The 24214-nt window shown below is 46.7% G+C and overlaps 1 protein-coding gene across 2 annotated transcripts in view; it reads left to right on the forward strand.

The window, feature by feature from the left end:
* Positions 1-24214, forward strand: part of PLAA (phospholipase A2 activating protein) — a 207651-nt gene that overhangs the window by 121223 nt on the left and 62214 nt on the right. For both annotated transcript variants that reach the window (XM_029606392.1, XM_029606383.1), the window contains exon 9: positions 14763-14982. In XM_029606392.1, coding sequence (XP_029462252.1) covers positions 14763-14982 — 220 coding nt within the window. The remainder of the gene's footprint in view (positions 1-14762; positions 14983-24214) is intronic.

The raw sequence follows: 24214 nt of genomic DNA on the forward strand, positions 1-24214 counted from the left end.
TGTGTGTGTATGTGGTGTATATGTGAAAAAGGAATGGTGCTTCTGTGTGTGTGTGTGTATGTATGTGAGAAAGGAATGGTGCTTCTGTGTGTGTGTATGTGAGAAAGGAATGGTGCTTCTGTGTGTGTGTGTGTGTATGTGAGAAAGGAATGGAGCTTCTCTGTGTGTGTTTGTGTGTATATATGTGGTGTGTATGTGAGAAAGGAATGGTGCTTCTGTGTGTGTGTGTGTATGTGGTGTGTATGTGAGAAAGGAATGGTGCTTGTGTGTGTGTATGTGGTGTATATGTGAAAAAGGAATGGTGCTTCTGTGTGTGTGTGTGTGTATGTGAGAAAGGAATGGTGCTTCTGTGTGTGTGTGTGTATGTGAGAAAGGAATGGTGCTTCTGTGTGTGTGTATGTGAGAAAGGAATGGTGCTTGTGTGTGTGTGGTGTGTATGCGAGAAAGGAATGGTGCTTCTGTGTGTATGTGGTGTGTATGCGAGAAAGGAATGGTGCTTCTGTGTGTGTGTGTATGTGGTGTGTATGTGAGAAAGGAATGGTGCTTCTGTCTGTGTGTGTATGTGGTGTGTATGTGAGAAAGGAATGGTGCTTCTGTCTGTGTGTGTTTGTGTGTATGTATGTGGTGTGTATGTGAGAAAGGAATGGTGCTTCTGTGCATGTGTGTGTATGTGACAAAGGAATGGTGCTTGTGTGTGTGTGTATGTGTGTATGTGAGAAAGGAATGGTGCTTCTGTGTGTGTGTGTGTATGTGAGAAAGGAATGGTGCTTCTGTGTGTGTGTGTGGTGTGTATGCGAGAAAGGAATGGTGCTTCTGTGTGTGTGTGTGTATGTGGTGTGTATGTGAGAAAGGAATGGTGCTTGCTTCTGTGTGTGTGTGTGTATGTGGTGTGTATGTGAGAAAGGAATGGTGCTTGCTTCTGTGTGTGTGTGTATGTGGTGTGTATGTGAGAAAGGAATGGTGCTTCTGTGTGTGTGTGTATGTGGTGTGTATGTGAGAAAGGAATGGTGCTTCTGTGTGTGTGTGTATGTGGTGTGTATGTGAGAAAGGAATGGTGCTTCTGTCTGTGTGTATGTGATATGTATGTGAGAAAGGAATGGTGCTTGCTTGTGTGTGTATGTGATATGTATGTGAGAAAGGAATGGTGCTTCTGTGTGTGTGTGTGTGTGTGTGTATGTGAGAAAGGAATGGTGCTTCTGTCTGTGTGTGTGTGTATGTGAGAAAGGAATGGTGCTTCTGTCTGTGTGTGTGTGTGGATGTGGTGTGGATGTGAGAAAGGAATGGTGCTTCTCTGTGTGTGTATGTGAGAAAGGAATGGTGCTTCTGTGTGTGTATGTGGTGTATATGTGAGAAAGGAATGGTGCTTCTGTGTGCGTGTGTATGTGAGAAAGGAATGGTGCTTCTGTGTGTGTGTGTGTGTGGTGTGTATGTGAGAAAGGAATGGTGCTTCTGTGTGTGTGTGTGTGTGGTGTGTATGTGAGAAAGGAATGGTGTTTCTGTGTGTGTGTGGTGTGTATGTGAGAAAGGAATGGTGCTTATGTGTGTATGTGGTGTGTATGTGAGAAAGGAATGGTGCTTATGTGTGTGTGTATATATGGGTGTGTAAGTGAGAAAGGAATGGTGCTACTGTGTGTATGTGTGTGTGGTGTGTATGTGGGAAAGGAATGGTGCTTCTGTGTGTGTGTGGTGTGTATGTGGGAAAGGAATGGTGCTTCTGTGTGTGTGTGTGTGTGTGTGTGGTGTGTATGTGGGAAAGGAATGGTGCTTCTGTGTGTGTGTGTGTGTATGTGGTGTGTATGTGAGAAAGGAATGGAGCTTCTCTGTGTGTGTGTATATATGGGTGTGTATGTGAGAAAGGAATGGTGCTTGTGTGTGTGTGTGGTGTGTATGTGAGAAAGGAATGGTGCTTGTGTGTGTATGTGAGAAAGGAATGGTGCTTCTGTGAGTGTGTGTTTGTGGTGTGTATGTGGGATATGAATGGTGCTTCTGTGTGTGTGTGTGTGGTGTGTATGTGAGAAACGAATGGTGTTTCTGTGTGTGAGACAGGGAATGTACTTGTGTGTGTCAATGTATTGACAACAGAGAGAGATTGAGCATGTTTTTGGCTGGCTTGTGGATGTGAGAGAGAGGGCATGTGTGTGATTGAGCCTGTTTGTAAGTGAGATAGAACATGTGTGTGATTGAGAGCTTGTGAGTAAGTGAAATAGAGAGAGCATGTGTGTGATTGAAAACCTGTGTGTAAGTAAGAGAGAGCGAGAGCATTGTGTGATTGAGAGAGACTGACCAGAGAGGGGACGTGTGTATGTGTGAGAGAGACTGATCAGGGAGATGACTGGTATGTGTGTGCTTGTGTGTGTGTGAGATAGAGAGAGACTGGTTGGGAAGATGATTGGTGTGTGAGAGACAGAAACTGGTCCTGAGGGTGTGACTGGTGTGTGTGTGTGTGAGAGAGAAGAGACTGGTTGTGGTCCCTAAGGAAGAGGACCGTGAGGACAGCTTCAGCAGCTACTGCTGCTTCTGGTGTGGCCTGCAAGGGAAAGGAGTAGGAGAACTGCTGGAGAGGGTAAGTAAAGGTGGCTTTTTAAGTTCATTTTTCTTGATTGACTACCATTTTAATTATTGGGTAGTATGAGATGTGTCTGCTGTTTGAAATATTTTATTGGTGTTTTGTAAAGCTTTCAAAATTTGCATGAGTCTTTAATTATTGGATATTCTATTCATCAGCTGTTTTGAAATTATTTTATTAGTATGATTTTATAATTATGATTAATGATTTATATATCTTGATTTTATTGATTGTTTCATGAGGAATGGTGAAATTTTTGTTTTTCCATTGTTGCACTATATAGAGTCTGGCGTGATGCATTTTACAGTTCAGTTTTTGTCTGCACATTTCTATTTATACTTTAAGAGGCTTTATTCTGTATTTGGTGAGGGTTTATGTTCTGCATGCAAAGACTGAGATGAAGCATTCTTTTAGCATGTGGTTTCTCTGTAGGGATCTGTAGTAGCTTGGCCTGTTCTGTTTTCCTGATAGGAGGTGTATTGATATTTTAGATTCTGGTGTAATATTTGTGGTATTCTTTTTCATAGTTGGGGTTGTTATTCTTTGTGTGTTGGCAGATAGTACTGTGTTGATACGGGAGGACCATGCCGAAATATATCACAATAAGTATGATGCCATATGAATTCCAAGATGCAAAGTTTTCTTGTTGGCATCACAACAGTGTATGAAATTATCACAACGTGTATATTAATTTTACCTTAGAATGTCACTTTTCATGTAAAATATGTTATAAATGCATAATTTAAAATTGTGTATGGGGAGGTGGGGGGAGGGTGCCAGGCTGTAAGGTTTGCCTAGGGTGCCTAATACCCTTGCACCGTGCTTGTGTGTGCTTGGGGGTGGGGGCACAAGGTTGTGCTGTGCATAGCAGCAACGCCACCCCCCCACCCCCACCCCCAAAGTACCCCTGCAGGAAGTTTTTAGTGCTGGTAAGTGCTTGAAATAATTGAGGTAAAATGTTTTAAAGTTTCACGCATGATGCATAAAGGCTGTTGCAAATTACTTAGCCATTCTAGGATGCAGTATATGGCATTATTTATCAGTAAGAAACAACTAGTAGGTCTCAGACCTGCATGCCTACAGCCCACTCATGTTAACCTTGTGCCCACCCAAAAAAATCAATTCTGGCTACGCCACTGGCTAGGGGTTGGTGGGAAGAAAAAAACACACAAACTTTAAGCCTTTACCTACCTTTTGCTTGCCTTTTTTTTTTTTAAACTAACAAACACTAAAGAATATACTCCAATAGTTTACCTCTCCCCAAAACTTTTTAAGTTCTAAAATTTCCCAGAGCAATACTTACCGATCCTCTTCAGCCACTAGCAAGATGATCTTCTCCTCTCAGTACTCCCATTGAGTGGATAGGATATATATATATATATATATATATATATATATATATGTCATTTTCTGAATTGCATACAATAATTTAAGAATTAACTTAATTCTTAATTCTCCTCCACATCTCCCCCCCCCATTCATTTACTCTCTTGTTAATATATTATTTTATATTATGTTCATCTTTATATTTCCCCCTCCTTTTAATTACTCTCTTGTTAATATGTTTATATTTGTTTTATGTTAAAATTGTTCGATGTAAAGCGCCATCCCAGGCACAAGTTTATGTTACACTGTGAGCCGATGTGATATCACTGACGAATGTCGGTATATAAAATCGTTAAATAAATAAATAAATAATACATTTCCTAGCGTGTAGCAGATGGACTCGGGACCAATGGGTATAGTGTACTCCTGATAGCAGTTGGAGACGGATCAGATTTCAATCTGACGTCAGCCCCTAGTACATATACCCCTGCAGGAAGTGCAGCTCTTCTGTATTTTCCATCTCCATAGCAGTTAGGGACTACCTGCACGCTCTCACAGCGTTAGAACAAATTCAACGGAGAAAACCCAAAATCAGAAGAAAACCTACCTCTACAGACGAGCCCCGCTCTCCTGCGGTGATACCCTCGGGTCCCTCCCCCAGTTGAGAATGTCCGAGATGATTTCCGTGGTCCCTCGGAGGTAAGCCTCGGTCCGGCGGCTGATCCACGGCGGGGACCTAGCCCCTGGTCTCGGGCAAGGCTGAGAGCCACGGGTGCATCCTCGAGCGCGGCGGTGAAGGTATTTGCCCTCTCCCCCCGCAGCCGGAGACCACCCAGAACGAAACCAGGACGCGCCGAAGACAAGGTAAGGTAGAAATCTTCTTCATAGACTCCGGTCTCCGAGGTTCGAGGAGTCGCACAGGTCACCGGCCGGGACCAGTGCCGCCGAGTTGATCCGCCCTAACAGGGCCAGGCCCCGGCTAGATCCAAGGGTCCTCCTACGTGGAGACCCTCCAAGGTGTTTGCCATATTGCCCGCGTGGTCGCCGTCGCCATCTTGGCCTTATTCGCCGCTCTGTCCGCCGTCTCGATCCGGGCGCACAAAATACATGTGCGCATAAAGTTACACGCACAAGTGCTGCATGCATAAGTTATGTGTGCATCGTGCGCCCACCGGGCTGGGTGCATACCTGCGACTTGGGCGCACACCTGCGCGCACAACCCGCACGCACATCTTAGGCGCACCGGAGCGCATAAGGATTTACGTGCCTATATCCATGGCACCACCGGAAACGGAGATCAAGGCCTCTGCCCAGCATGCCACATTACAGCCACACAAAACGAAGAGGCCAACGCCCTGTGTGTTCAGTGCGAGGAGGCCCTGGGAGATCCAGTCCAGGACCAGTCCCACTCAGAGCCGAGTACTAGCTCCTCAGTGAGTACCCCGGACCTAGCAAATTCCAGCGGGACACCCCCCTCAAACGGGGACCCCCAGGGACACGGCGCTCTTAGCTTGGACCCAGCGTCTATCTCATGGGTGGAATTCTTCAAAGGCCTACACACCTTCGTTCACATGCAGATGGATCCTCCGGCTAAACAGCCACAGCCTCCACCAGAAGACTTTTATGCCCCAGGCCCCTCTAGGCCCAGACAAATGTTTCCACTGCCCAGAAGCCTCATCTACGGGGACACGGACATCTCTGAAGAGGAATCAGAGCCCCTAGAAGAGGGGGAACTCCCCCCGGGGACAGAGCTTCACCGAACCATGAGATGCTTCTTCACCAAGTACGAGCTCCCAGACCTGGTCACCCACAGCCTGAAGGAGCTTGCTATCCCGGGCATAAATGCTTCGGGGGAGCCTAAGATGAATCCCCTGCTAGAGGGACTCTGCCAAACCTCTCGCCATTTCTCTCTGTTCAAGCCGTCCAGCAGCTAATTGACCTGGAATGGAGTGCTCCAAAGTCCACATTCAAAGGGGGACGAGCTATGGCAGCCATGTACCCCTGGACCCGGTGGCCAAAGATCTTCTGACATGCCCAAAAGTGGATGCCATGGTCTGCGCGGTCTCGAAGCGCACTACTATCCCAGTGGAGGGAGGCGCAGCGCTCAAAGATGCTCATGACCGACGTCTGGAATCCATCCTTAAACAATCCTATGACGTCTCCTATGACGTCGCCGCTATGTCCCTACAAATAGCGGCCTGCTGCACCGTGGTAACATGTGCCTGCCTATCACAGACCAGGAGCAACACCCCTGGAGAAGCCATGGAACCAGCAGTATCATTCCTTGCGGATGCTGCTTCCGATCTGGTGCGCACAGCGGCCAGAGGAGTGTCATCAGCTGTGGCAGCCAGGAGACAACTCTGGCTCCGAAGCTGGTCAGCCGACGCATCTTCCAAAACGAGATTCACGAGGATGCCCTTCAAAGGATCCCTCCTGTTCGGCAGCGAACTAGAGAAACTGGCTAACAAATGGGGCAAGTCCCCATTGCCGCGCCTACTGGAGGACAGGAATAAGAAAAACCAGCGGCCCTTCCCCCGGTCCTCCAGGGGCAGAGGTTCACAGCGCTTCAACCCATACAGAAATAATTATCAAGCACTCCGCCCTAGAGGCAGGAACCAGTCCTTTCGGAACAACCACAACAAAAGGGGAACCAGTTCGGGTCCAGGCCCCAGCCGCACCCCACAATGAGATTCAGACAACCCGTCCAAGGGAAGAAGCCATAGGGGGCAGACTAGCCCTATTCTACCACAGATGGGTCGAGATAACTTCGGACAAGTGGGTCCTAACCATCATTCGAGAGGGGTACTACCTGGATTTCCTACAAACCCCTCCGGACAAGTTTGTGGAATCCCCCTGCCTGACCTCTCCAAGGGGGTGGCAGTGGAAGCTACACTGACCAGATTACTGGCCTTCGAGGCCATAACCCCAGTACCTCCACAAGAAATAAATACTGGGCATTATTCCATCTATTTTATCGTCCCCAAGAAAGAGGGGACATTCAGGCCCATCCTGGACCTCAAGTTGGTCAACCGCCACCTGAGGATTCCCCGCTTCCGCATGGAAACCCTACGCTCTGTAATAAGGACGATACAACCGGGAGAGTTTCTCACATCCCTGGATCTTTCGGAAGCCATCTAATCGCCGCACTTTCCTCAGACGGCTCCACCACCAGCCACGAGGCAGCTCCTCTCTCCGCCCCGCAGCAGGCAACCAATCAGGGCAGGGCGCGATCGAGACATCAGGCGGTGGCGGCGGGCAGGGATTTAAACCCCAGCCCTTCCACCCGGCGTCCTTTTTCTTTCGAGCCCCGACCGGACGGACCCGTAGATGACCCGAGAAGGAGGCGGCAGTCAGGGCCTGCGCAACCGGCGCTAAAGCCCATCGGGGTAAGACCATCTAATCACCGCACTTACCTCAGACAGCTCCACCACCGGCCACAAGGCTGCTCCTCTCTCCGCCCCGCAGCAGGCAACCAATCAGGGCAGGGCGCGATCGAGACATCATCAGGCAGCGTCGGGCGGGGATTTAAATCCCAGCCCTTCCACCCGGCATCGCACGCCGGGCGTCACGCTCCTTAGTGCAGCACCTTAGTGCTGTCTTAGGTAGCCACTGGGACTTGAATCTACAATTGGCGCCCATCCCTTTCTATCTCAGGCCTGTATCATTCACCTCTCTTCCTCCTATCGACTCAGCCTGGTTCCCCCTCTCCCCCCCCACCCCCGCAACCAGCATATCCACTAAGACCTAAGGATGCGCACCTTCTCAATCCCTATCATCAGCAACCACGGCAGAAACCACTTAAAAAATACTACCTTTCCCATCATTCAACAAAAAAGACTGTTTCCTATCATGATCTCACCGCTGAATCAACTACTAGGCCTCATTTTCTTCTCATTAACCCTTCTTAATGCACAATCTCTCACGAAAAAAACTCACCTCCTCTATGACTATCTACTAGAAGCCAAACCTGACATTTGCGCAATCACCGAATCCTGGCTGAAGCCCGAGGACACAGCGTTAATCAACCAACTTCCAATACATACCTATGACGTCTTTTCAATCCCCAGACTTAATAAAAGAGGCAGCGATCTTCTATTAGCTGCAAAAAAAAAAGCGAGGATTAACTACAATATACAAATTCAACTTCTACCCTTGAATTCTCCGTATTTAAATCTAATCTTCTTCAAATCTGCCTAACCTATGCCCCTCCAGGGTTCCTTGAAACAGACCCGTCCCCACTAATTGAACGCATAGCCAAATATATCAACACAGATGCCCCTGCTATAATCTTGGGAGACTTCAACCTTCACATTGATACGACTCCTCACTCTTCCAATTGCGAAACATTTCTCTCCACGCTTAGTTTCATGGGATTCAAACAAATCATTAACGGCCCTATCACAAAGCAGGACACACCTTGGACCTAATCTTCTTAAATGAAGGCCTCACTTCTTCCTCCACACCGACATGCTTACCGGTCCCGTGGTCCGATCACAGGATGATCACCACAGTCTTGAAAATCAATCAGTCTACTCCCCAATCTCCACATAAAACCATGGTCCAATTCAGGAAACTGTGCAACACGGACAACCTCAGCTCCCACCTATCCAAAGAATTAGACCAGCTGGACCTTTCAGATGCAGACGTGGCTACCTCCTCCTGGTTCAAGATCACTAATAAAGTAGCTGACCTAACTTGCCCATTATCCACTAAAGTTCTACACTCTAACCCAGACAACAGGAAACCATGGTACACCCCAGAACTGAAAACTCTCAAGCAAGAACTAAGAAGTTGAGAACACATCTGTCGAAAAAATCCTTCCTCAACGAATCAGGCTGCGTATAAATCCCTCATGCACCGTTACAGGATCTCTATCCTCCAAACAAAGAGAGATTTCTTTGCACAGAAAATCCATCACTTCATCTTTGACTCCAAAGCACTGTTTTCATATGTCTCGACCCTCACCAAACCGTCTCCCCCAACTATTCCGGACGACCAAGCAGCTAGCAAAGCCTCAGAGCTCGCCTTTAACTTTGAGAAAAAAATCACCAATCTGATATCCCCGCTAATCACCAACAATGGACAGCCTCCTTCCCCTTATTCCGCCTCTCTACAACAAAGCACAAGCCTCAAAGCTTTTGAGCCCACTTCATCCCTAGAGATAGAAACCTTGCTCAAGAAGCACAAACCTGCATCTCACCCATCGGACTCGATTCCTTCAAATCTATTCATCTCCATCCCAAAAACCATCGCCAAGCCTATTGCTGAAATCATTAACTGCTCTTTAACACAAGGTCTAGTTCCAGACGCCCTAAAACTTGCCATTCTCAAACCTCTATTGAAAAAACCCAATTTGTCACCTGCTGATCCAGCTAACTTCCGCCCTATAGTTAACCTACCATTCATCTCTAAACGCTTGGAAAAAATCGTCAATAAGCAAATTTCTGAATATCTGGATGAAAACAAAATCCTAGCCCCAGCTCAGTTCAGTTTCCGCAAGTCTCTAAATACAGAAGCCCTATTAATTTCACTCTCAGACACCATACTCCTGAGTCTGGAAAAAAAACAACCTTGTCTTCTCGCTCTCCTTGACTTATCAGCCGCTTTCGACATGGTGAACCACTCAATTCTCATGGATTGGCTAGCTGACATAGTCATCAAGGGTACCGCACTTAGTTGGTTCAAGTCATTCCTTAGCAACAGGTTCTACAAGGTCAAAACCAACAACAAAGAATCCCACCCTGTCAGCTCCACCTTGGGAGTCCCTCAAGGTTCCTCTCTCTCCCCAACCCTCTTCAACATTTACCTTCTCCCGCTCTGCCAGCTCCTTACAAAACTTAAGTTAACTCACTACATATACGCCGATGATGTGCAAATACTCATCCCGATTATGGATTCACTCTCCAAAACCCTTTGCTTCTGGAATAACTGCCTTCAATCTGTCAACCACCTTCTCACAAGCCTCAACTTAGTCCTTAACTCCAATAAGACAGAACTCCTCTTCATTTCCCAGGACGACAACAATGTAGTATCCAACAATCATCTCACCGTTCAACCAAACTTCTCCTCCCATGTGAGAAACATTAGAGTCACCATGGACAACCAACTTAACCTAAAAAAAATTTGTTAATAACACCACAAAGGATTGCTTTTCCAAATTACAAGTCCTAAAAAGGCTGAGACCCCTCCTACACTTCCAAGATTACCGCACAGTTCTTCAATCCATCATCTTTTCAAAAATAGACTACTGCAACTCGCTTCTTCTCGGTCTCCCAGCAAACACCATCAAACCCTTGCAGATGTTGCAGAACGCTACGGCTAGGATTCTGACCAAGACCAACAAAAGAGAGCACATTACACCTATCCTGCGGAGCCTTCATTGGCTTCCAATCAAATTTAGAATTCAGTACAAAGTCCTAATGATTATACACAAAGCCATGCACAATCTCACTCCGCTTGATCTAAATATCCCTCTTCGTTCCCACAAACCCTCTAGGCCAGTTAGATCTGCTTAGAGAGACACTCTCTACGCCCCCCCCTGCCAAATCCTCTTTAAGAAAACGAGCACTTTCCACAGCTGGCCCTCCGCAATGGAATGCTCTCCCGCCAGATCTCCGGCAAGAACGATGCCCGACAACCTTCAAAAAAAGACTCAAAACTTGGCTGTTCTGTCAAGCTTTTCCTTAATTCAGATGATCCATCCATCTCTCTCTCTAATAACTGGACTAGCTTTTAGTTAGCTTTTCGTTCTCTGAACAAGGCATAACTTTGCAGGCAGGTTATGCATCTTTCTACCACACATGTTAGTAAATTTGTCTTCATCCTTTGGCTTATTGTCTCCACCTTATCCCATCCCCCAGGTAATTTACCCATTGGTCCTTTCTCACCCAGTTTCATATATTTTGTTCCTTCTCGACTTCATTTTCTAGCAAAGTTAGCTTTGATCCCCTGTTATATATCCTGGAAATGTGATACTGTGCGTTTTAGTTTCTTGCTCTCAGGAAGAGCTTAGTATTTATTTGTAGCTCTGATCCCAGTTAACTGTATCCTTTGTTTGATGTAATGCATTCGTTTATGCTTTTAACGTTTCGCTGTAAACCGATGTGATATGTAATTTTGCACATGAATGTTGGTATATAAAAGTTCCAAATAAATAAATAATTAAGCCTATCTACACATCCTAATCCATCAGGAACATCAGCGCTTCCTACACTTCAAAATCCTGGACCGTCACTACCAGTTCTGGGAACTACCCTTCGGGTAAGCCACAGCACCCCGGACGTTCACAAAGATCATAGTGGTGGTGGCGGCAACACTGAGGAAGGAAGGAATCCTGTACACCCTTACCTAGACGATTGGCTGATCAGGGCGAAATCCCCAGAGGAAAGTCACCAAGCAACCAACAGAGTCAAAACTCTACTGGAGAGCTTTGGATGGGTGGTCAACACAAACAAGAGTTGTCTACAACTCTCACAGTCTCTGGAATACCTAGGAGTCCGATTCGACACCAAAGAAGACAAGGTCAGCCTGACTCCCACAAGGAGGTCAAAACTGAGGAATCGGTTACAAACCCTGCTCAGCGAACCTCACCCCACAACATGGGATTACATACAAGTCCTCGGTCTGATGGCATCCACACTGAAAGTAGTGCCATGGGTGCGAGCTCACATGAGACCCCTACAGCGCTCACTTCTATCGTGATGGAATCCACTGTCTCAGAACTACGCCGTATGTCTACCACTCCCGGGCAAAGTTTGGACCCAGCTACGATGGTGACTGCAGGTCAGCCACCTGAGCCAGGGAACAAGACTATCTTCACCAACCTGGACCCTGCTCACCACAGACGCCAGCCTACGAGGATGGGGAGCACACTGCGAGGAGATAACCGCCCAAGGGCAGTGGAACGCAGAAGAGTCTGGATGGAACATCAACTGCCTAGAAGCGCGGGCAGTCAGACTAGCCTGCCTATGGTTCGTTCACAGACTCCGAGACAAAGCGGTCAGAGTAATGTCGGACAACGCCACAACAGTGGCCTACATCAACCGTCGGGGGAACCAGAAGCCAACAGGTGTCTCTGGAAATAGACCCCCTTAATGTGGTGGGCGGAAGTAAATCTCCAGGAGATCTCGGCCATCAACATCTCGGCGCACTACCTCAGCAGAGAAAGTCTAGACCCAGTAGAATGGAAGCTGTCGTCCGCAGCATTCCAAATGATAGTGAACTGGTGGGGGACACCAGACATGGACCTTCTGGCAAACCGGTCCAACGCCCAAGTACCCAGATACTTCAGCCGCAGGCGGGAACCTCAGTCCCTGGGGAATGATGGCCTGGTACAGACCTGGCCGCAGGCTCTCTATTATACGCCTTCCCGCCGTGGCCCCTATTGGGCGCAATCATTCACAAGATTCAGCTACACAGGGGACTAGTACTTCTGGTGGCCCCGGACTGGCCAAGAAGACCGTGGTACGCAGACATGAGAAGACTACTGGCAGGGACCCCCCTGCCGCTTCCTCCACACAGAGACCTGCTTCAGCAAGGGCCAGTCCTCCACGAGGATCCAGCTTGATTCTCTCTTACGGCCTGGTCTTGAGAGGGCTCACCTGAGAAAGTGTGGATACTCGGGGGCTGTAATCGACACCCTACTCCAAGCACGCAAGTTCTCCCCCCACATCTTTAACGTACATAAGGATTTGGAGAGTATTCGAAGCCTGGTGCGAAGACCACCACATCATACCACGCTAAGTCAAAGTTCCCATGATCTTGGAATTCCTGCAGAATGGGCTACAGAAGGGTCTGTCCCTCAACTCCATCAAGGTACAGGTGGCCGCATTGTCACGCTACGGCACTAAGAGCAAGGGCGATAGCATAGCCTCTCACCCGGACGTTTCACGCTTCCTGAAAGGAGTCAAACACATCCGCCCACCCCTAAAGTGGCCTGTACCTCTTTGGAATCTCAACCTGGTCCTGGAGTTTCTAGCAGGAGCCTCCTTCAGGCCCCTCTGAGGACTGTTTCTCTGACTATTAACTTTAAAGACAGCATTCCTGCTGGCGGTTTGTTCAGCCTGCTGCATTTCAGAACTACAGGCACTGTCCTGCTGTGAACTGTTCCTCAGGCTCACCCCGGGAACCACCCAGCTACATATGGTCCCTTCGTTCCTTCCCAAAGTGATCTCGCACTTCCATCTTAACCAAACCATCTCGCTACCATCACCGGATGAGTTTAAGAATTCGGAAGAAGCTTGTAGTCTATGCCACCTCAACATCGGCAGGCTCCTATCCAGATACCTTGAAATGTCGGAACCCGTACGAAAAACGGACCACCTAATCATCCTTCACAGCGGGAAGAGATGAGGGAAAGCGGCCTCGCAGGCAACTATAGCCCGCTGGATCAAGGAAGTCATCAAGGCGGCCTACGTAGAAGCAGACAAGCCGCCACCTCTACAGGTTAAGGCCCATTCTACTAGAGCCCAGGCAGTGTCCTGGGCAGAAACCAGAATGTTGTCACCCGCCGAGATTTGCAGGGCGGCGACATGGTCCTCCATCCACACCTTCTCCAGGTTCTACCGCCTGGATGTTCAGGCTCGGGAGGACATGGCATTTGCAAGGGCAGTACTAAGTGGGTCACGGACAGCCTCCCACCCGGTTCGGGAGTAGCTTTTATACATCCCATTGGTCCTGAGTCCATCTGCTACACGCTAGGAAATGGAGAAATTCCTTTCCTGATAATTTCATTTTCCTTAGTGTAGACAGATGGACTCGGCATCCCACCCTTGGCTGCCGTTACTTATGGAATTTCGAATGATACAAGGGTAAGCCATGCTTTCCTTCACTTTGGACACCCATCCTACCAGGTGTCGACGCTTTCTGGTTGAGGGCACTGGCGGTTTCCAGCTATAGCCAATTCAACCAGATCGAGTTAATCAAGTTATAAAGTTTAACCAAGTTATGAAGTTATTCAAGTTAATCAAATTAGTCAGTCGGACATATATATACAATGCTTTTCGAGGAGAACATTGAAGAGCTGCACTTCCTGCAGGGGTATATGTACTAGGGGCTGACGTCAGATTGAAATCTGATCCGTCTCCAACTGCTATCAGGAGTACACTATACCCATTGGTCCTGAGTCATCTGTCTACACTAAGGAAAACAAAATTATCAGGTAAGTAATTTCTCAATTTGGAGGGCAATTTTAAAACCGCCTGCAAAAGTGCTAAGTTGATGGATATTTTTTTACCTGCAGATTTTTCAACACTGTTCAAAGGGATAGCTTTCCCTTTGAAAATTGACTAAGAAAAAGAATCCACACAACTTTGTACATCCTTTTGTGCAGATTTCATGGGTAAAGTTACAGGCATGCTTTTGAATAATAAAATATGTGCGCATACTTGCAAATCTCTCCCAACCCTGCCCCCAGTAATGCCTCTTTTCCCCATGGGTAAAATCACATATATAGTAGCACTTCACTCATAATTTTACCCGCATATAGGGTAGGCAGTTTTCAAAGATCCCATTTTTTATTTACCCATGGAAATGGCTTTGAAAATTGCCCACTTTATGAGCAAATTGTAGTTTGGGAGAGGACTGGCTGTGAATGAGCATGCTTTGATCCATCTGCTGAGTTCTTACTTCATATAAAGATACGCTGCTTACATGGTGTCTGATACCTTGAAATGTGTTTTGTATATTCTCAAGTAGCATGCAGACCAAGTAATTAGTGATGAAAGCTTCTGGTTATCCTGCTATGTCTTAAGTCCTTGAGATACCTCAGTCTTCTTTCAGACAGCATTTTTCATGCTTATGCTCTCCTTGTAGTTAAACCCAACCTTGTTCCTTTTTTGACTTTTCTTTCCTTTTCTGTTATCGTTCAAAGGAATACGATTATGTTTTCACAATTGACGTCAATGAGAGTGGGCCTTCCTACAAACTTCCATATAATATCAGTGATGATCCCTGGCTTGTAGCCTACAATTTTCTACAGAAGAATGACCTGAATCCCATGTTCTTGGATCAAGTGGCCAAATTTATTATTGATAACACCAAAGGACAAACACTTGGGCCTACGAACACAGAGTTTGCTGACCCCTTCACAGGTAAAAGACCACTGTGTGCACACATAAGATTGTTCTTTTTTATTATGTTATTTTTTTTTTTTGTTAGAGAATTTACAGGAACTAAGTTATACATATGAATTGTAAACTTCACTGAAGGTTTGATCAGTAAATAGGCAGGGCATTAAAGGCAGTTAAACCAGCAAAGTAAGTTGCTCAATTTTGGTCTGCTATGATTGGGTTCAACTTTGAAAGAGATCTTCAGTTTAGTAGATATCTTAAGAAAACGTTAGACTCCCTGAAGGCTCTATGTCCCTTATAATACGATATTACCTCCCAAGAGCCAAACGCTTTCAGAGAGATCAGGGTGTGGCTTAGTATTAGACAGCTTGAGCTTCCCCCAATTTTTGAGACTTTCAGGCAGAAGGGATTATGAAAGCAACCTTGTTGGTTGTACTGGCTCTTGAGCCTGACACAGAGTTGATTCTGAAAATATAATTTCCTAGCGTGTAGACAGATCCATATGTACTAAACATTTTCTTCATAGATACAAAATAGAAGTAGTCCATCTGTATTTAAATAAGACCTTTTTTCCATATTTTCCTGTTAAAAAAAAAAAATCTTTGATTAGACTCCTAAATGTCTCACCTTCAGTGTTATCAATTGTTTGATTTCCTTTCTTGTAGAACTCTAATCAAGTTTAGAAATGTCAGTATCTCTCTTTTTTTTCCCGTCGATAGCAGGGCTGAATCAGCCATGCTGTCTTGGGGGCTGTCTGTGAAGCCCGGGAGGCAGAACTTCTTCAAGCTCTTACAAGGAGCTTAGCTCTGTGCGGCTGCGCGTGAGTTCCTGCGCAGGAAAAGCAGATTCTCCTCAGTCTGTCTTTTCTGCACGCGGGAACGCACGCGGAGCTTCAGACCTCCTCAGCAAAGTCAAAAAATAGAATTAAAAATAAAGAGAAAATGGAGAGTACAGATAATCAACGGAAGCCCAGGCAATCGGGGTTCAAGCCGTGTGCCTCTGGAAAAATCATGTCAATCACGATGGTCACTCAGCATGTTGTGTGTCTGGGCCCAGATCACATACAGAAAAATTTAAGTATTGCAGAAGGATGTTGCCCAGGGCACAACGCCAAAGGGCTGACAAGATAGAAAAACTGAAGTTGGCTCGGGGCTCCTATGCCCCTCCCCTTCCGAATTACACTCATCACCAGGACTGGCGAAAACTACAGCGGCAGCAAAAAAGAGATCATCCTCATTGGGACTTACCTCCTTGGGCTCGAGTGAAGGTTTAAGGCACAGGGAACATTCACATAAGAAATTATCTTCGCTGGAAGTACCCTCAAGGGGGGTCGGGAAAATTGCCGCATGCGTCGAGCTCGGCGCACCATTCAGCACCAAGGCACCCAACGACGCCGGTGCACCAACAGACGCTGACGCAACCGTCGATGCCGGCGCAACCAAAACATAGATCGACTAAAAGACATCACTCGAAGCACACCTCGACACATAAAACACAAAAGTTGACACATTCTTTACAGAAAGCCCATAAACGTTCGAAGAGCGCACAGCAACCTTCCGGTTCAGGACTGGCAGATATCGGAGGAAGACATTAATCTAAAATTAATCCTTCTGAAAAGGTTATAACAGGAAAACATTCTCACAAGAGGAAACATTTGGCTCAAACCTTGAGTCTGTTAGCTCCTAGTTATCCCCAGGTACAACCAACCCCATAGGAGTTCTCACCTCTACTGACTGGGTCTGGTTGTGATAGGGAGATGACATCACCTGCGACATCAGAAGATGAGTGGGTGCATGTATCCTCCCATTCATCCCCATCTTCCTCCTTACAAATATTCTCGGATCTCTCCTCAGTGTCACATACCAGTCACAGGGACCCGCTAACACAGGAACCTCCTCTTAAGAAGAAGAGGATGGAGCACAAGATGCCACAACCCAGCAGACCGGATTTATCGAATCCGGACGTTCCACCGGCACTTCTACCTCAAGGAATTCCAATAGGTCAGACTCTGCTGATGCCAGAGGTAGCACAGCAAGCGATATCACAAATTTCTACTCTACTAACTGGGCTTATCACTTCTATTCAAGCCTCCTGTCAAATACCTCAACTTCCGACAGAAAGTCCACAGGGGTCTCCAACACATTCGAGAGAACACTCACTCCAACGTTCCAGAAATCCTTCGATTTTCTCCTGGACCAGCTTTTCCAGTGCCAGAGCTACCACTACAACCTAATCCACACACAATACCTCAACACCCAATATCTGTTCCATCTTCTCCAACCTCCTCATCGGGATACCCGTCAAATCCCGCGGAAGAACCACAGGAACCATATTACCCACCGGAAGACCTGGCCTACCCCAAATTCATTGAAAAGGTGAGTTTGGCTCTAAATCTAGAGTTGCAGAAAGTCCCTGACCCTAGGTCAGAAACGTTAGGAATATTGAAAATATTTGACCTTCCTACTAGCCTAGTAGCTTACCATCACACAGGGTCCTGGATACAGTGCTCGAAAAATCCTGGGAAACACCTTTTAACATCACACCGGTTTCTCGAAAGATAGACCTTAAATACAAAATGAAGCAGTCCCAATTCTATGCCTCGCCGCAATTGCCATACCAATCTATCATGGTAGAGTCAGCTATGCAATGAGCAAAGAAGACTAGAATGCACTCAAATGCCCCGCCAGGGAAAGATCATAAGTACTTAGATGATTTCACGAAAAAATCTTTCCAGTCATCAATGCTTGCAGCCCGTATTGGTCAACACTAATTTTAGATTGTCCAATACTTGTTCGACTGCTTACAACAGGTAAAAACCTTAATACCAACCTCTGACTCAGCTCCAAATCTCCCTCAACTAATTCAGGACATGGAGGAAGGTTTACGTCACCTGTTAAGGACAGTATATGAGTCTTTCAAAACATCTTCTCGGACTTCTGCATCCGCAATAGCTGCTCGAAGAATTGCATGACTCAGGACTAGTGCCATACATGACGATGTCCAAGATAAATTAGCAAATCTGCCTTGTTGTGGAGACAATTTATTTGGGAATCGTCTGCAGGAAATGGTATCACAGTTAAAAGAGCAATCGGTGGCAGTCCAGTCATTGGTCAACCCTCTATCATATACCACCTATCCCAGGCGTTATTATGTGCCCAGTTGGAGACAGCCTTTCCAAAGAAGGCAATTTAGGCCATACCCACAATATCGCATGCCGGCATATCAACAACTACAGAGACAACTGGTCTCACAACAACAAACCAGACGTGGCAGAACTAGAGGCCAACGTTCACAAGCACAGATAACTGCACCTGCTCCAAAGACACAATCATCTTTTTGAATACTGCAGGGCCATCACTTCCCAATATAATAGCAGGCAGAATACAATCCTTCTACCATGCTTGGGCATGTATCACAACTGACCGATGGGTCTTGGATATAGTACAGCAGGGATATCACCTTCATTTTTCATCCAAACCACCTCTTTCCTCCCTCACACAAGCCACAAGAGGCAGGTTGAATCACTTGCAATTGAAGGAAGAAATCACTGAACTACTCAAACAACGAGCAATACAGACGATAACCCATTCATTAGGGAACACAGGTTTCTACTCCCCATATTTCCTCATTCCAGAGAAGACGGGGGGGGGGGGGGTTTATGTCCCATTTTGGACTTATGCACACTCAACAAATATCTAGTAAAAGAAGAATTCAAGATGGTAATGTAGTTATTGTTTTGTACCCCGCATCTTATGTGTGCACTCAAAAATCCTGTGCAAAGAAATGTGTATAAAACTGCTTGTCAAGGAATCACGTGATGTGATTGGGCTGGGCAAGACCTGTCTTCCCTAGCTCCGGGCTTTGCACAGCCACCAAACACCCTTTCAAAGACGTTTTCAACCCACCGAAGAGAGAAATCGATTACTTACTCGTTGCCATATGTCGATAACTACTAATATGAGCAAATCGCCGCAAACCATGCCGATCCGGGAAGGTAAAAAGGACAGAGAAAAAACTCGACCCCTTGAAGATAAGATGGCGGCGACACCCGCAGCGAAAGAGCGAGCGGCAGAGCCAGGCCCTTCCGAACACATGTTATTGGAAATTAAAGAAATTATACGGTCGGCCCTCCAATGAAAAGCTAGCCATCATTTCTACTCAACTGGCTGCCGTGAAATTAGCGATGGAGGAAGTTGGACCCCAAGTAGAACAGGTAGAAGGGCAGGTGTCTGTGCTAGAGGACGATTCCCTCCAAGTTACACGGAAATTGACCGCACTGGAAAAAATTATAGAAGAGCAAGCCATGAAACTAGAGGATCTCGAAAATCGATCTAGGCGCTCGAACCTCAGATTTCTCGGGTTTCCAGAAACCATAGAGGATTCTAAACTGGGGGATTTGCTTGAAACGTGGCTCCCCGAGGCATTGGGCCTATCGGAGCTCCGCAATCAACTACATATTGAGAGAGCCCACCGCTTGGGAATGAAAACAGCCAGCTAAGAGAGGCCATGCATCGTTAATGCAAAGCTTCTCAGCTTTGCGCACAAGGCTAAAATATCACAAGCAGCCAGAAAATTCCCCAATCTGGAATACCAAAACCACCATATACGAATTCTGCAAGATTATTCCGCTAAAACAGCTGCATTGTGGAAGACTTTCTCCACGGTCTGCTCCGACTTATTCAAGAGGCAGATCAAGTTTGCTCTCACCTACCCGGCGAAATTGCAGATCTGGCACGACGGACAAGCCAAGACCTTTGATGCACCAGCCAAGACCTTTGATGCACCAGGAGATGCACAAGCCTTTTTGGACAGGCTGCCAGCCAGAGGGTCCTGAACTGCCATGCAAGTTTCTCCTTTCTTCTGGCCTTACCCCAGCTCATGCTCTCTAGGGAGTTCAGGGCACGGTGGCGGGAGCCATGCAGATCTGTGCATCGCCAAAAGAACTGAGCCTACATCTTCGTTAGATTAGAATGGTCAGAAGAGTAGATGGGAAAGTGTCTATACCATCCTGGTCCCTCTAATTGCTGAGACTCACCCTGGGACTTGACTCCCCAAACATGGACACCTTGCGCCGAGTGGCAGACAACCACAACCTATGGAACCAGTGACGCAGGACTTCATAGAGTCATGAAGTTTGCTTGCAAAACCTATTATTAACCCGCTGTCCTGATTTTGGGGGGATAGTCATACCAGCTCGAATTGCTGTCGCTTCTGGGACTGCAGTGACGCACAGTGAAGTCACCGGGCCTGTTAGTATTACTATTGCGATGGGGTATAGCGTTATTTCCAGAGCTTGAGGGGTACACTTATTTATTTATTTATTTATTTATTTATTTAAGAACTTTTAATATACCGATGTTCGTGGAGCACATCACACCGGTTTACAAATAACTCGGAAAGGAGGAATTACAATGAACGAGGAGAGGAGAAGAGGGGCAGATAAAAGAAAAAGGGGAAGAGGGGGTGGGAAAATAGGAGAGAGGTAGAAAAGATAGGGCAGAAGGCGAGAAGAGAGAGGCAACCATGGTAACTCAGGTAACTTACAAAAAATTATATACAAAGGTAAATTGAAAAACTTATAATAATAATAAATTTACATCACATCAGTTTAAAGACATCTTAGTGCAGGCAGAAAGGGGGCGGTGGTGGGGGAGAATACTAGGGGATAGAGGGAGAAGGACTAAGTTTGACTGGCTTCAGGGTAGGCCTGTCTAAAGAGCCATGTCTTGATTCCTTTTTTGAAGGCGTGCAGGGATGGTTCAAGACGTAGGTGGGTGGGGAGTGAATTCCAGAGGTTAGGTCCCGCAATAGTGAAGGCTCTTTCTCTGGTCGTGGTAAGGCGAGCCGTTTTGAGGGGTGGAGTATGTAGGGTGCCTGCAAGTACTGATCTCACAGGGCGTTTAGAGACATGGAAGTGTGGCATAGTCTTAAGCCAAGCGGAGTTGTTTTTGTGAAGCGCATTGTGGAGGATGGTGAGGGTTTTATATTGGCAGCGGAAAGGGATGGGTAGCCAATGCAGATCCTTTAGTATAGGGGTGATATGTTCTCTTTTACGAGTATTGGTGATGATTCGTGCCATAGTATTCTGAAGGGTTTGTAGGGGTTTGATGGTAGAGAATGGGAGGCCTATGAGCAGTGAGTTACAGTAGTGTAATTTCGAAAGGATGGTTGTCTGCAAGACTAGGCAGAAGTCTTGGGCATGGAGAAGGGGCTTGAGCTTTTGAAGGATATGAAGTTTGTAGAAGCCACCCTTTAGAAGAGCTTTAATGTGGGGTTTAAAGTTAAGGTGTTGGTCAAGGGTGATTCCCAGGTCTCTTACATAGGGTGGTTGGGGGAGGGTTGCGGTGAGAAGGGATGAGGGGTCTTGTTGATTGGTAAAGGTGAGGATTTTGTTTTTGCTGCATTAAGGGCTAGGTGGAGATTGGATAATAATGAGTTGATGGAGACAAGACAGGAATCCCAAAATTGCAGGGATTCTTTAAGGGTGTTTTGGATGGGGATGAGAATCTGCACGTCATCTGCATATAAGAAGAAGTTAAGGGCTAGGTCAGAGAGGAGCTGGCAAAGAGGCAGGAGATAAATATTGAATAGGGTAGAGGATAGGGAGGATCCTTGGGGCACGCCTTGTGTGAGGGGGAGGTGGGAGGATTGGGCTGTGTCAATTTTTACTACGTATTCTCTGTTGGAGAGATAGGAGGAGAACCAGGAAAGAGCTGTGTCAGAAATGCCTATCTCTGTCAACAGGAAAGGAGGATTTGGTGGTTGACCATGTCAAATGCTGCTGATATATCTAGGATGGCAAGAAGAAAGGATTGCCCTTGGTCCATGCCTCTGAGGACTGTATCTGTGATAGCTAACAGTAGATTCTCGATGTTGCGACCTTTACGGAAGCCAAATTGAGATGGGTGTAGGATATCGTGGTCCTCAAGGTAGTCTGTGAGTTACGTACCGCGGTATATAAAAATCTCCAAATAAATACCTTCTCAAGGATCTTGGAGAGGAAAGGGAGGTTGGATATGGGTCGGTAATTGGCTGGGTCAGTGGGGTCAAGGGTGGGTTTTTTGAGGAGGGGCTTGACAATGGCAAGTTTGAGGCAGTCTGGAACTTTGCCAGAAGTCAGTGAGCAGTTTATTATATCGACTAGGGGTTTGGCAATGGCAGTAGGTATGGAGAGTAGATTTTTTGAGGGGATTGAGTCTGCTGAGTGGGAAGCAGGTTTCATCTTTTTGAGAATCGTTTCTATTTCGAGGGTGGTCGTAAGGTCAAAGGATTCCAGACTGCTGCCATTGTGGTTGGGGAGTGGGGAAATGTGCGTAGGCTTGGGGGGGAAGCGTATGAGGATATTGGCAATTTTGTTACGGAAGTACTTTGCAAGTTCTTCGCATTTTTCTTTGGTGTTTTCTTCATGGGAGGTAGGAAGGGTGGGTTTTGTGAGATCTGCAACGTAGGAGAAAAGGGCATTGGAATTGAACTGGTAGTCATGAATTTTGGCAGAATAGTAGTCACACTTGGCTTGGAGGGTGGCTTGGCGGTAGTTGTGTAGTGTGTGTTTGTAATTAGCTTTGTGTGTGGGGGTCGGTTGTCTGCGCCAGATACGTTCTTTGGTTCTGAGATCCTGTTTTGTCTTTTTTAGCTCACAGGTGTACCATGGTTTTTTTTTTTGTTCTGCGAGTTGGGGATTTCTTTTTGGGTCATAGGGCAGAGATCATCTGCTATAGTTTTGGTGAAGTTGTTCCAGGAGTGCAGGGCTGCATCGGGATTAGAGAGATCAAGGTTCCCAGTGACTTTTTCAAGTGCAAGGGAGAGGGCTTCTGTGGAGCAAGGTTTACGGAAAGAAATAGTTTTATTGTGAGTTTGCGAGGCCAAGGGGGGGGGGGGTGTTGACAGAGATATAGGCATTGATAAGGAAGTGGTCGGACCAGGGGATGGGGGTAACTACGGGGGTGTTGGGCGCTAGGATGTGGGAGTTAATGAAAAGGAGGTCGAGGGTATGTCCTGCTTTGTGTGTAGGTGTGTTGATGAGTTGTCTGAAGCCTAAGGCTTTAAAGGCAACCAGGATGGTTTCACAGGCAGGTGAAGTGGGATTGGCATCCACATGGAGATTGAAGTCTCCGAGTATAACTGTAGGTAGGTCAGGTTTGAGTGAGTCTACCAAATATTCAATGAGGAGGGATGGGTCATGTTCGAGAAGATTGGGAGGGGCATAGATGAGGCAGACCTGAAGGGAGGAGGATTTGAATAGTCCAATTTCAAATCTGGGGGGGGGGTTAGAGGGTTGCCGTTTGAGATTTAGGTGTTTTTTGACGGCTAGGAGTAGCCCTCCACCCCTTTTTTTTGGTCTTGGAATGGAATAGATGTCATAGGTTTGTAGGGGAAGTTGGTTAAGGAAAACATGGTCTGAGTCCTTTAGCCAGGATTCAGTGACTGCACATATATCAGGATTGTCATCAGTGAGCAAGTCGTGAAGGATGGGTGCTTTTTTTTTAGGATAGATTGAGCATTGAAAAGTGTAATGGCCAGAGTGGCTAGGCCTAGGAGTTGGGTGAAAGGTGTGATCAAGATGGGCACTAACGATTTCCGGAAGTTAGCTGGGTGTGTCAGGGATATTTTGGTTTTGTGCATACAGGCGTGGTGCAGGATAGGGATGGTTGAGATACACATTTTGAAGAACAGCAGGAGGGACAATGAAATAAGGATGACAATGAAATGAAATATTGAAACAGTAGGAGGTCTGGCTAAAATACAGGGCAGCTAAAATTGTCAAAGGTATTGTAACAAGGATAACAATCTAAGCAATATCGAAAACAATGGGTCCCAGGTGCAAAGAAAACAGGATTAGAGTAAGAATTACAAAGAGACCAGTTCGATGCGGGTCATAAGGGTGGATACCTCGTGGGCCCCGGGGGGGGGATGTCAGGCGGGTCTCTTTGTCTTCGTCACTGGATGTGACTGATGTGCAGAAGGTGTGCTCGAAGGGACACCCCTATCCCATGTCATAGCGGGCAGATCTTTCCCCTTTTATACAACTAGAGGCCTGCTGAAGGGCAAGGGGGAAAACACACGATGGGCATCATTCAAGTTTCTTTTGGCGGGGTGTGGTGCCCGACCACAGTACTCCCACGACTCCAGGTCCCTATATATTATAGGGAGACCTATCATTAGCCTGGGGGTTTCTGAGGGGGAGGGGAAGGGTGGGAGGGTTGACTGTCTGTGTTTGCATATTCTCTATATTGCACATATGCTATGCTGTCCA

Source organism: Rhinatrema bivittatum, chromosome 1, assembly GCF_901001135.1.
Source record: "Rhinatrema bivittatum chromosome 1, aRhiBiv1.1, whole genome shotgun sequence".
In the NCBI taxonomy this organism is placed as follows: domain Eukaryota; kingdom Metazoa; phylum Chordata; class Amphibia; order Gymnophiona; family Rhinatrematidae; genus Rhinatrema; species Rhinatrema bivittatum.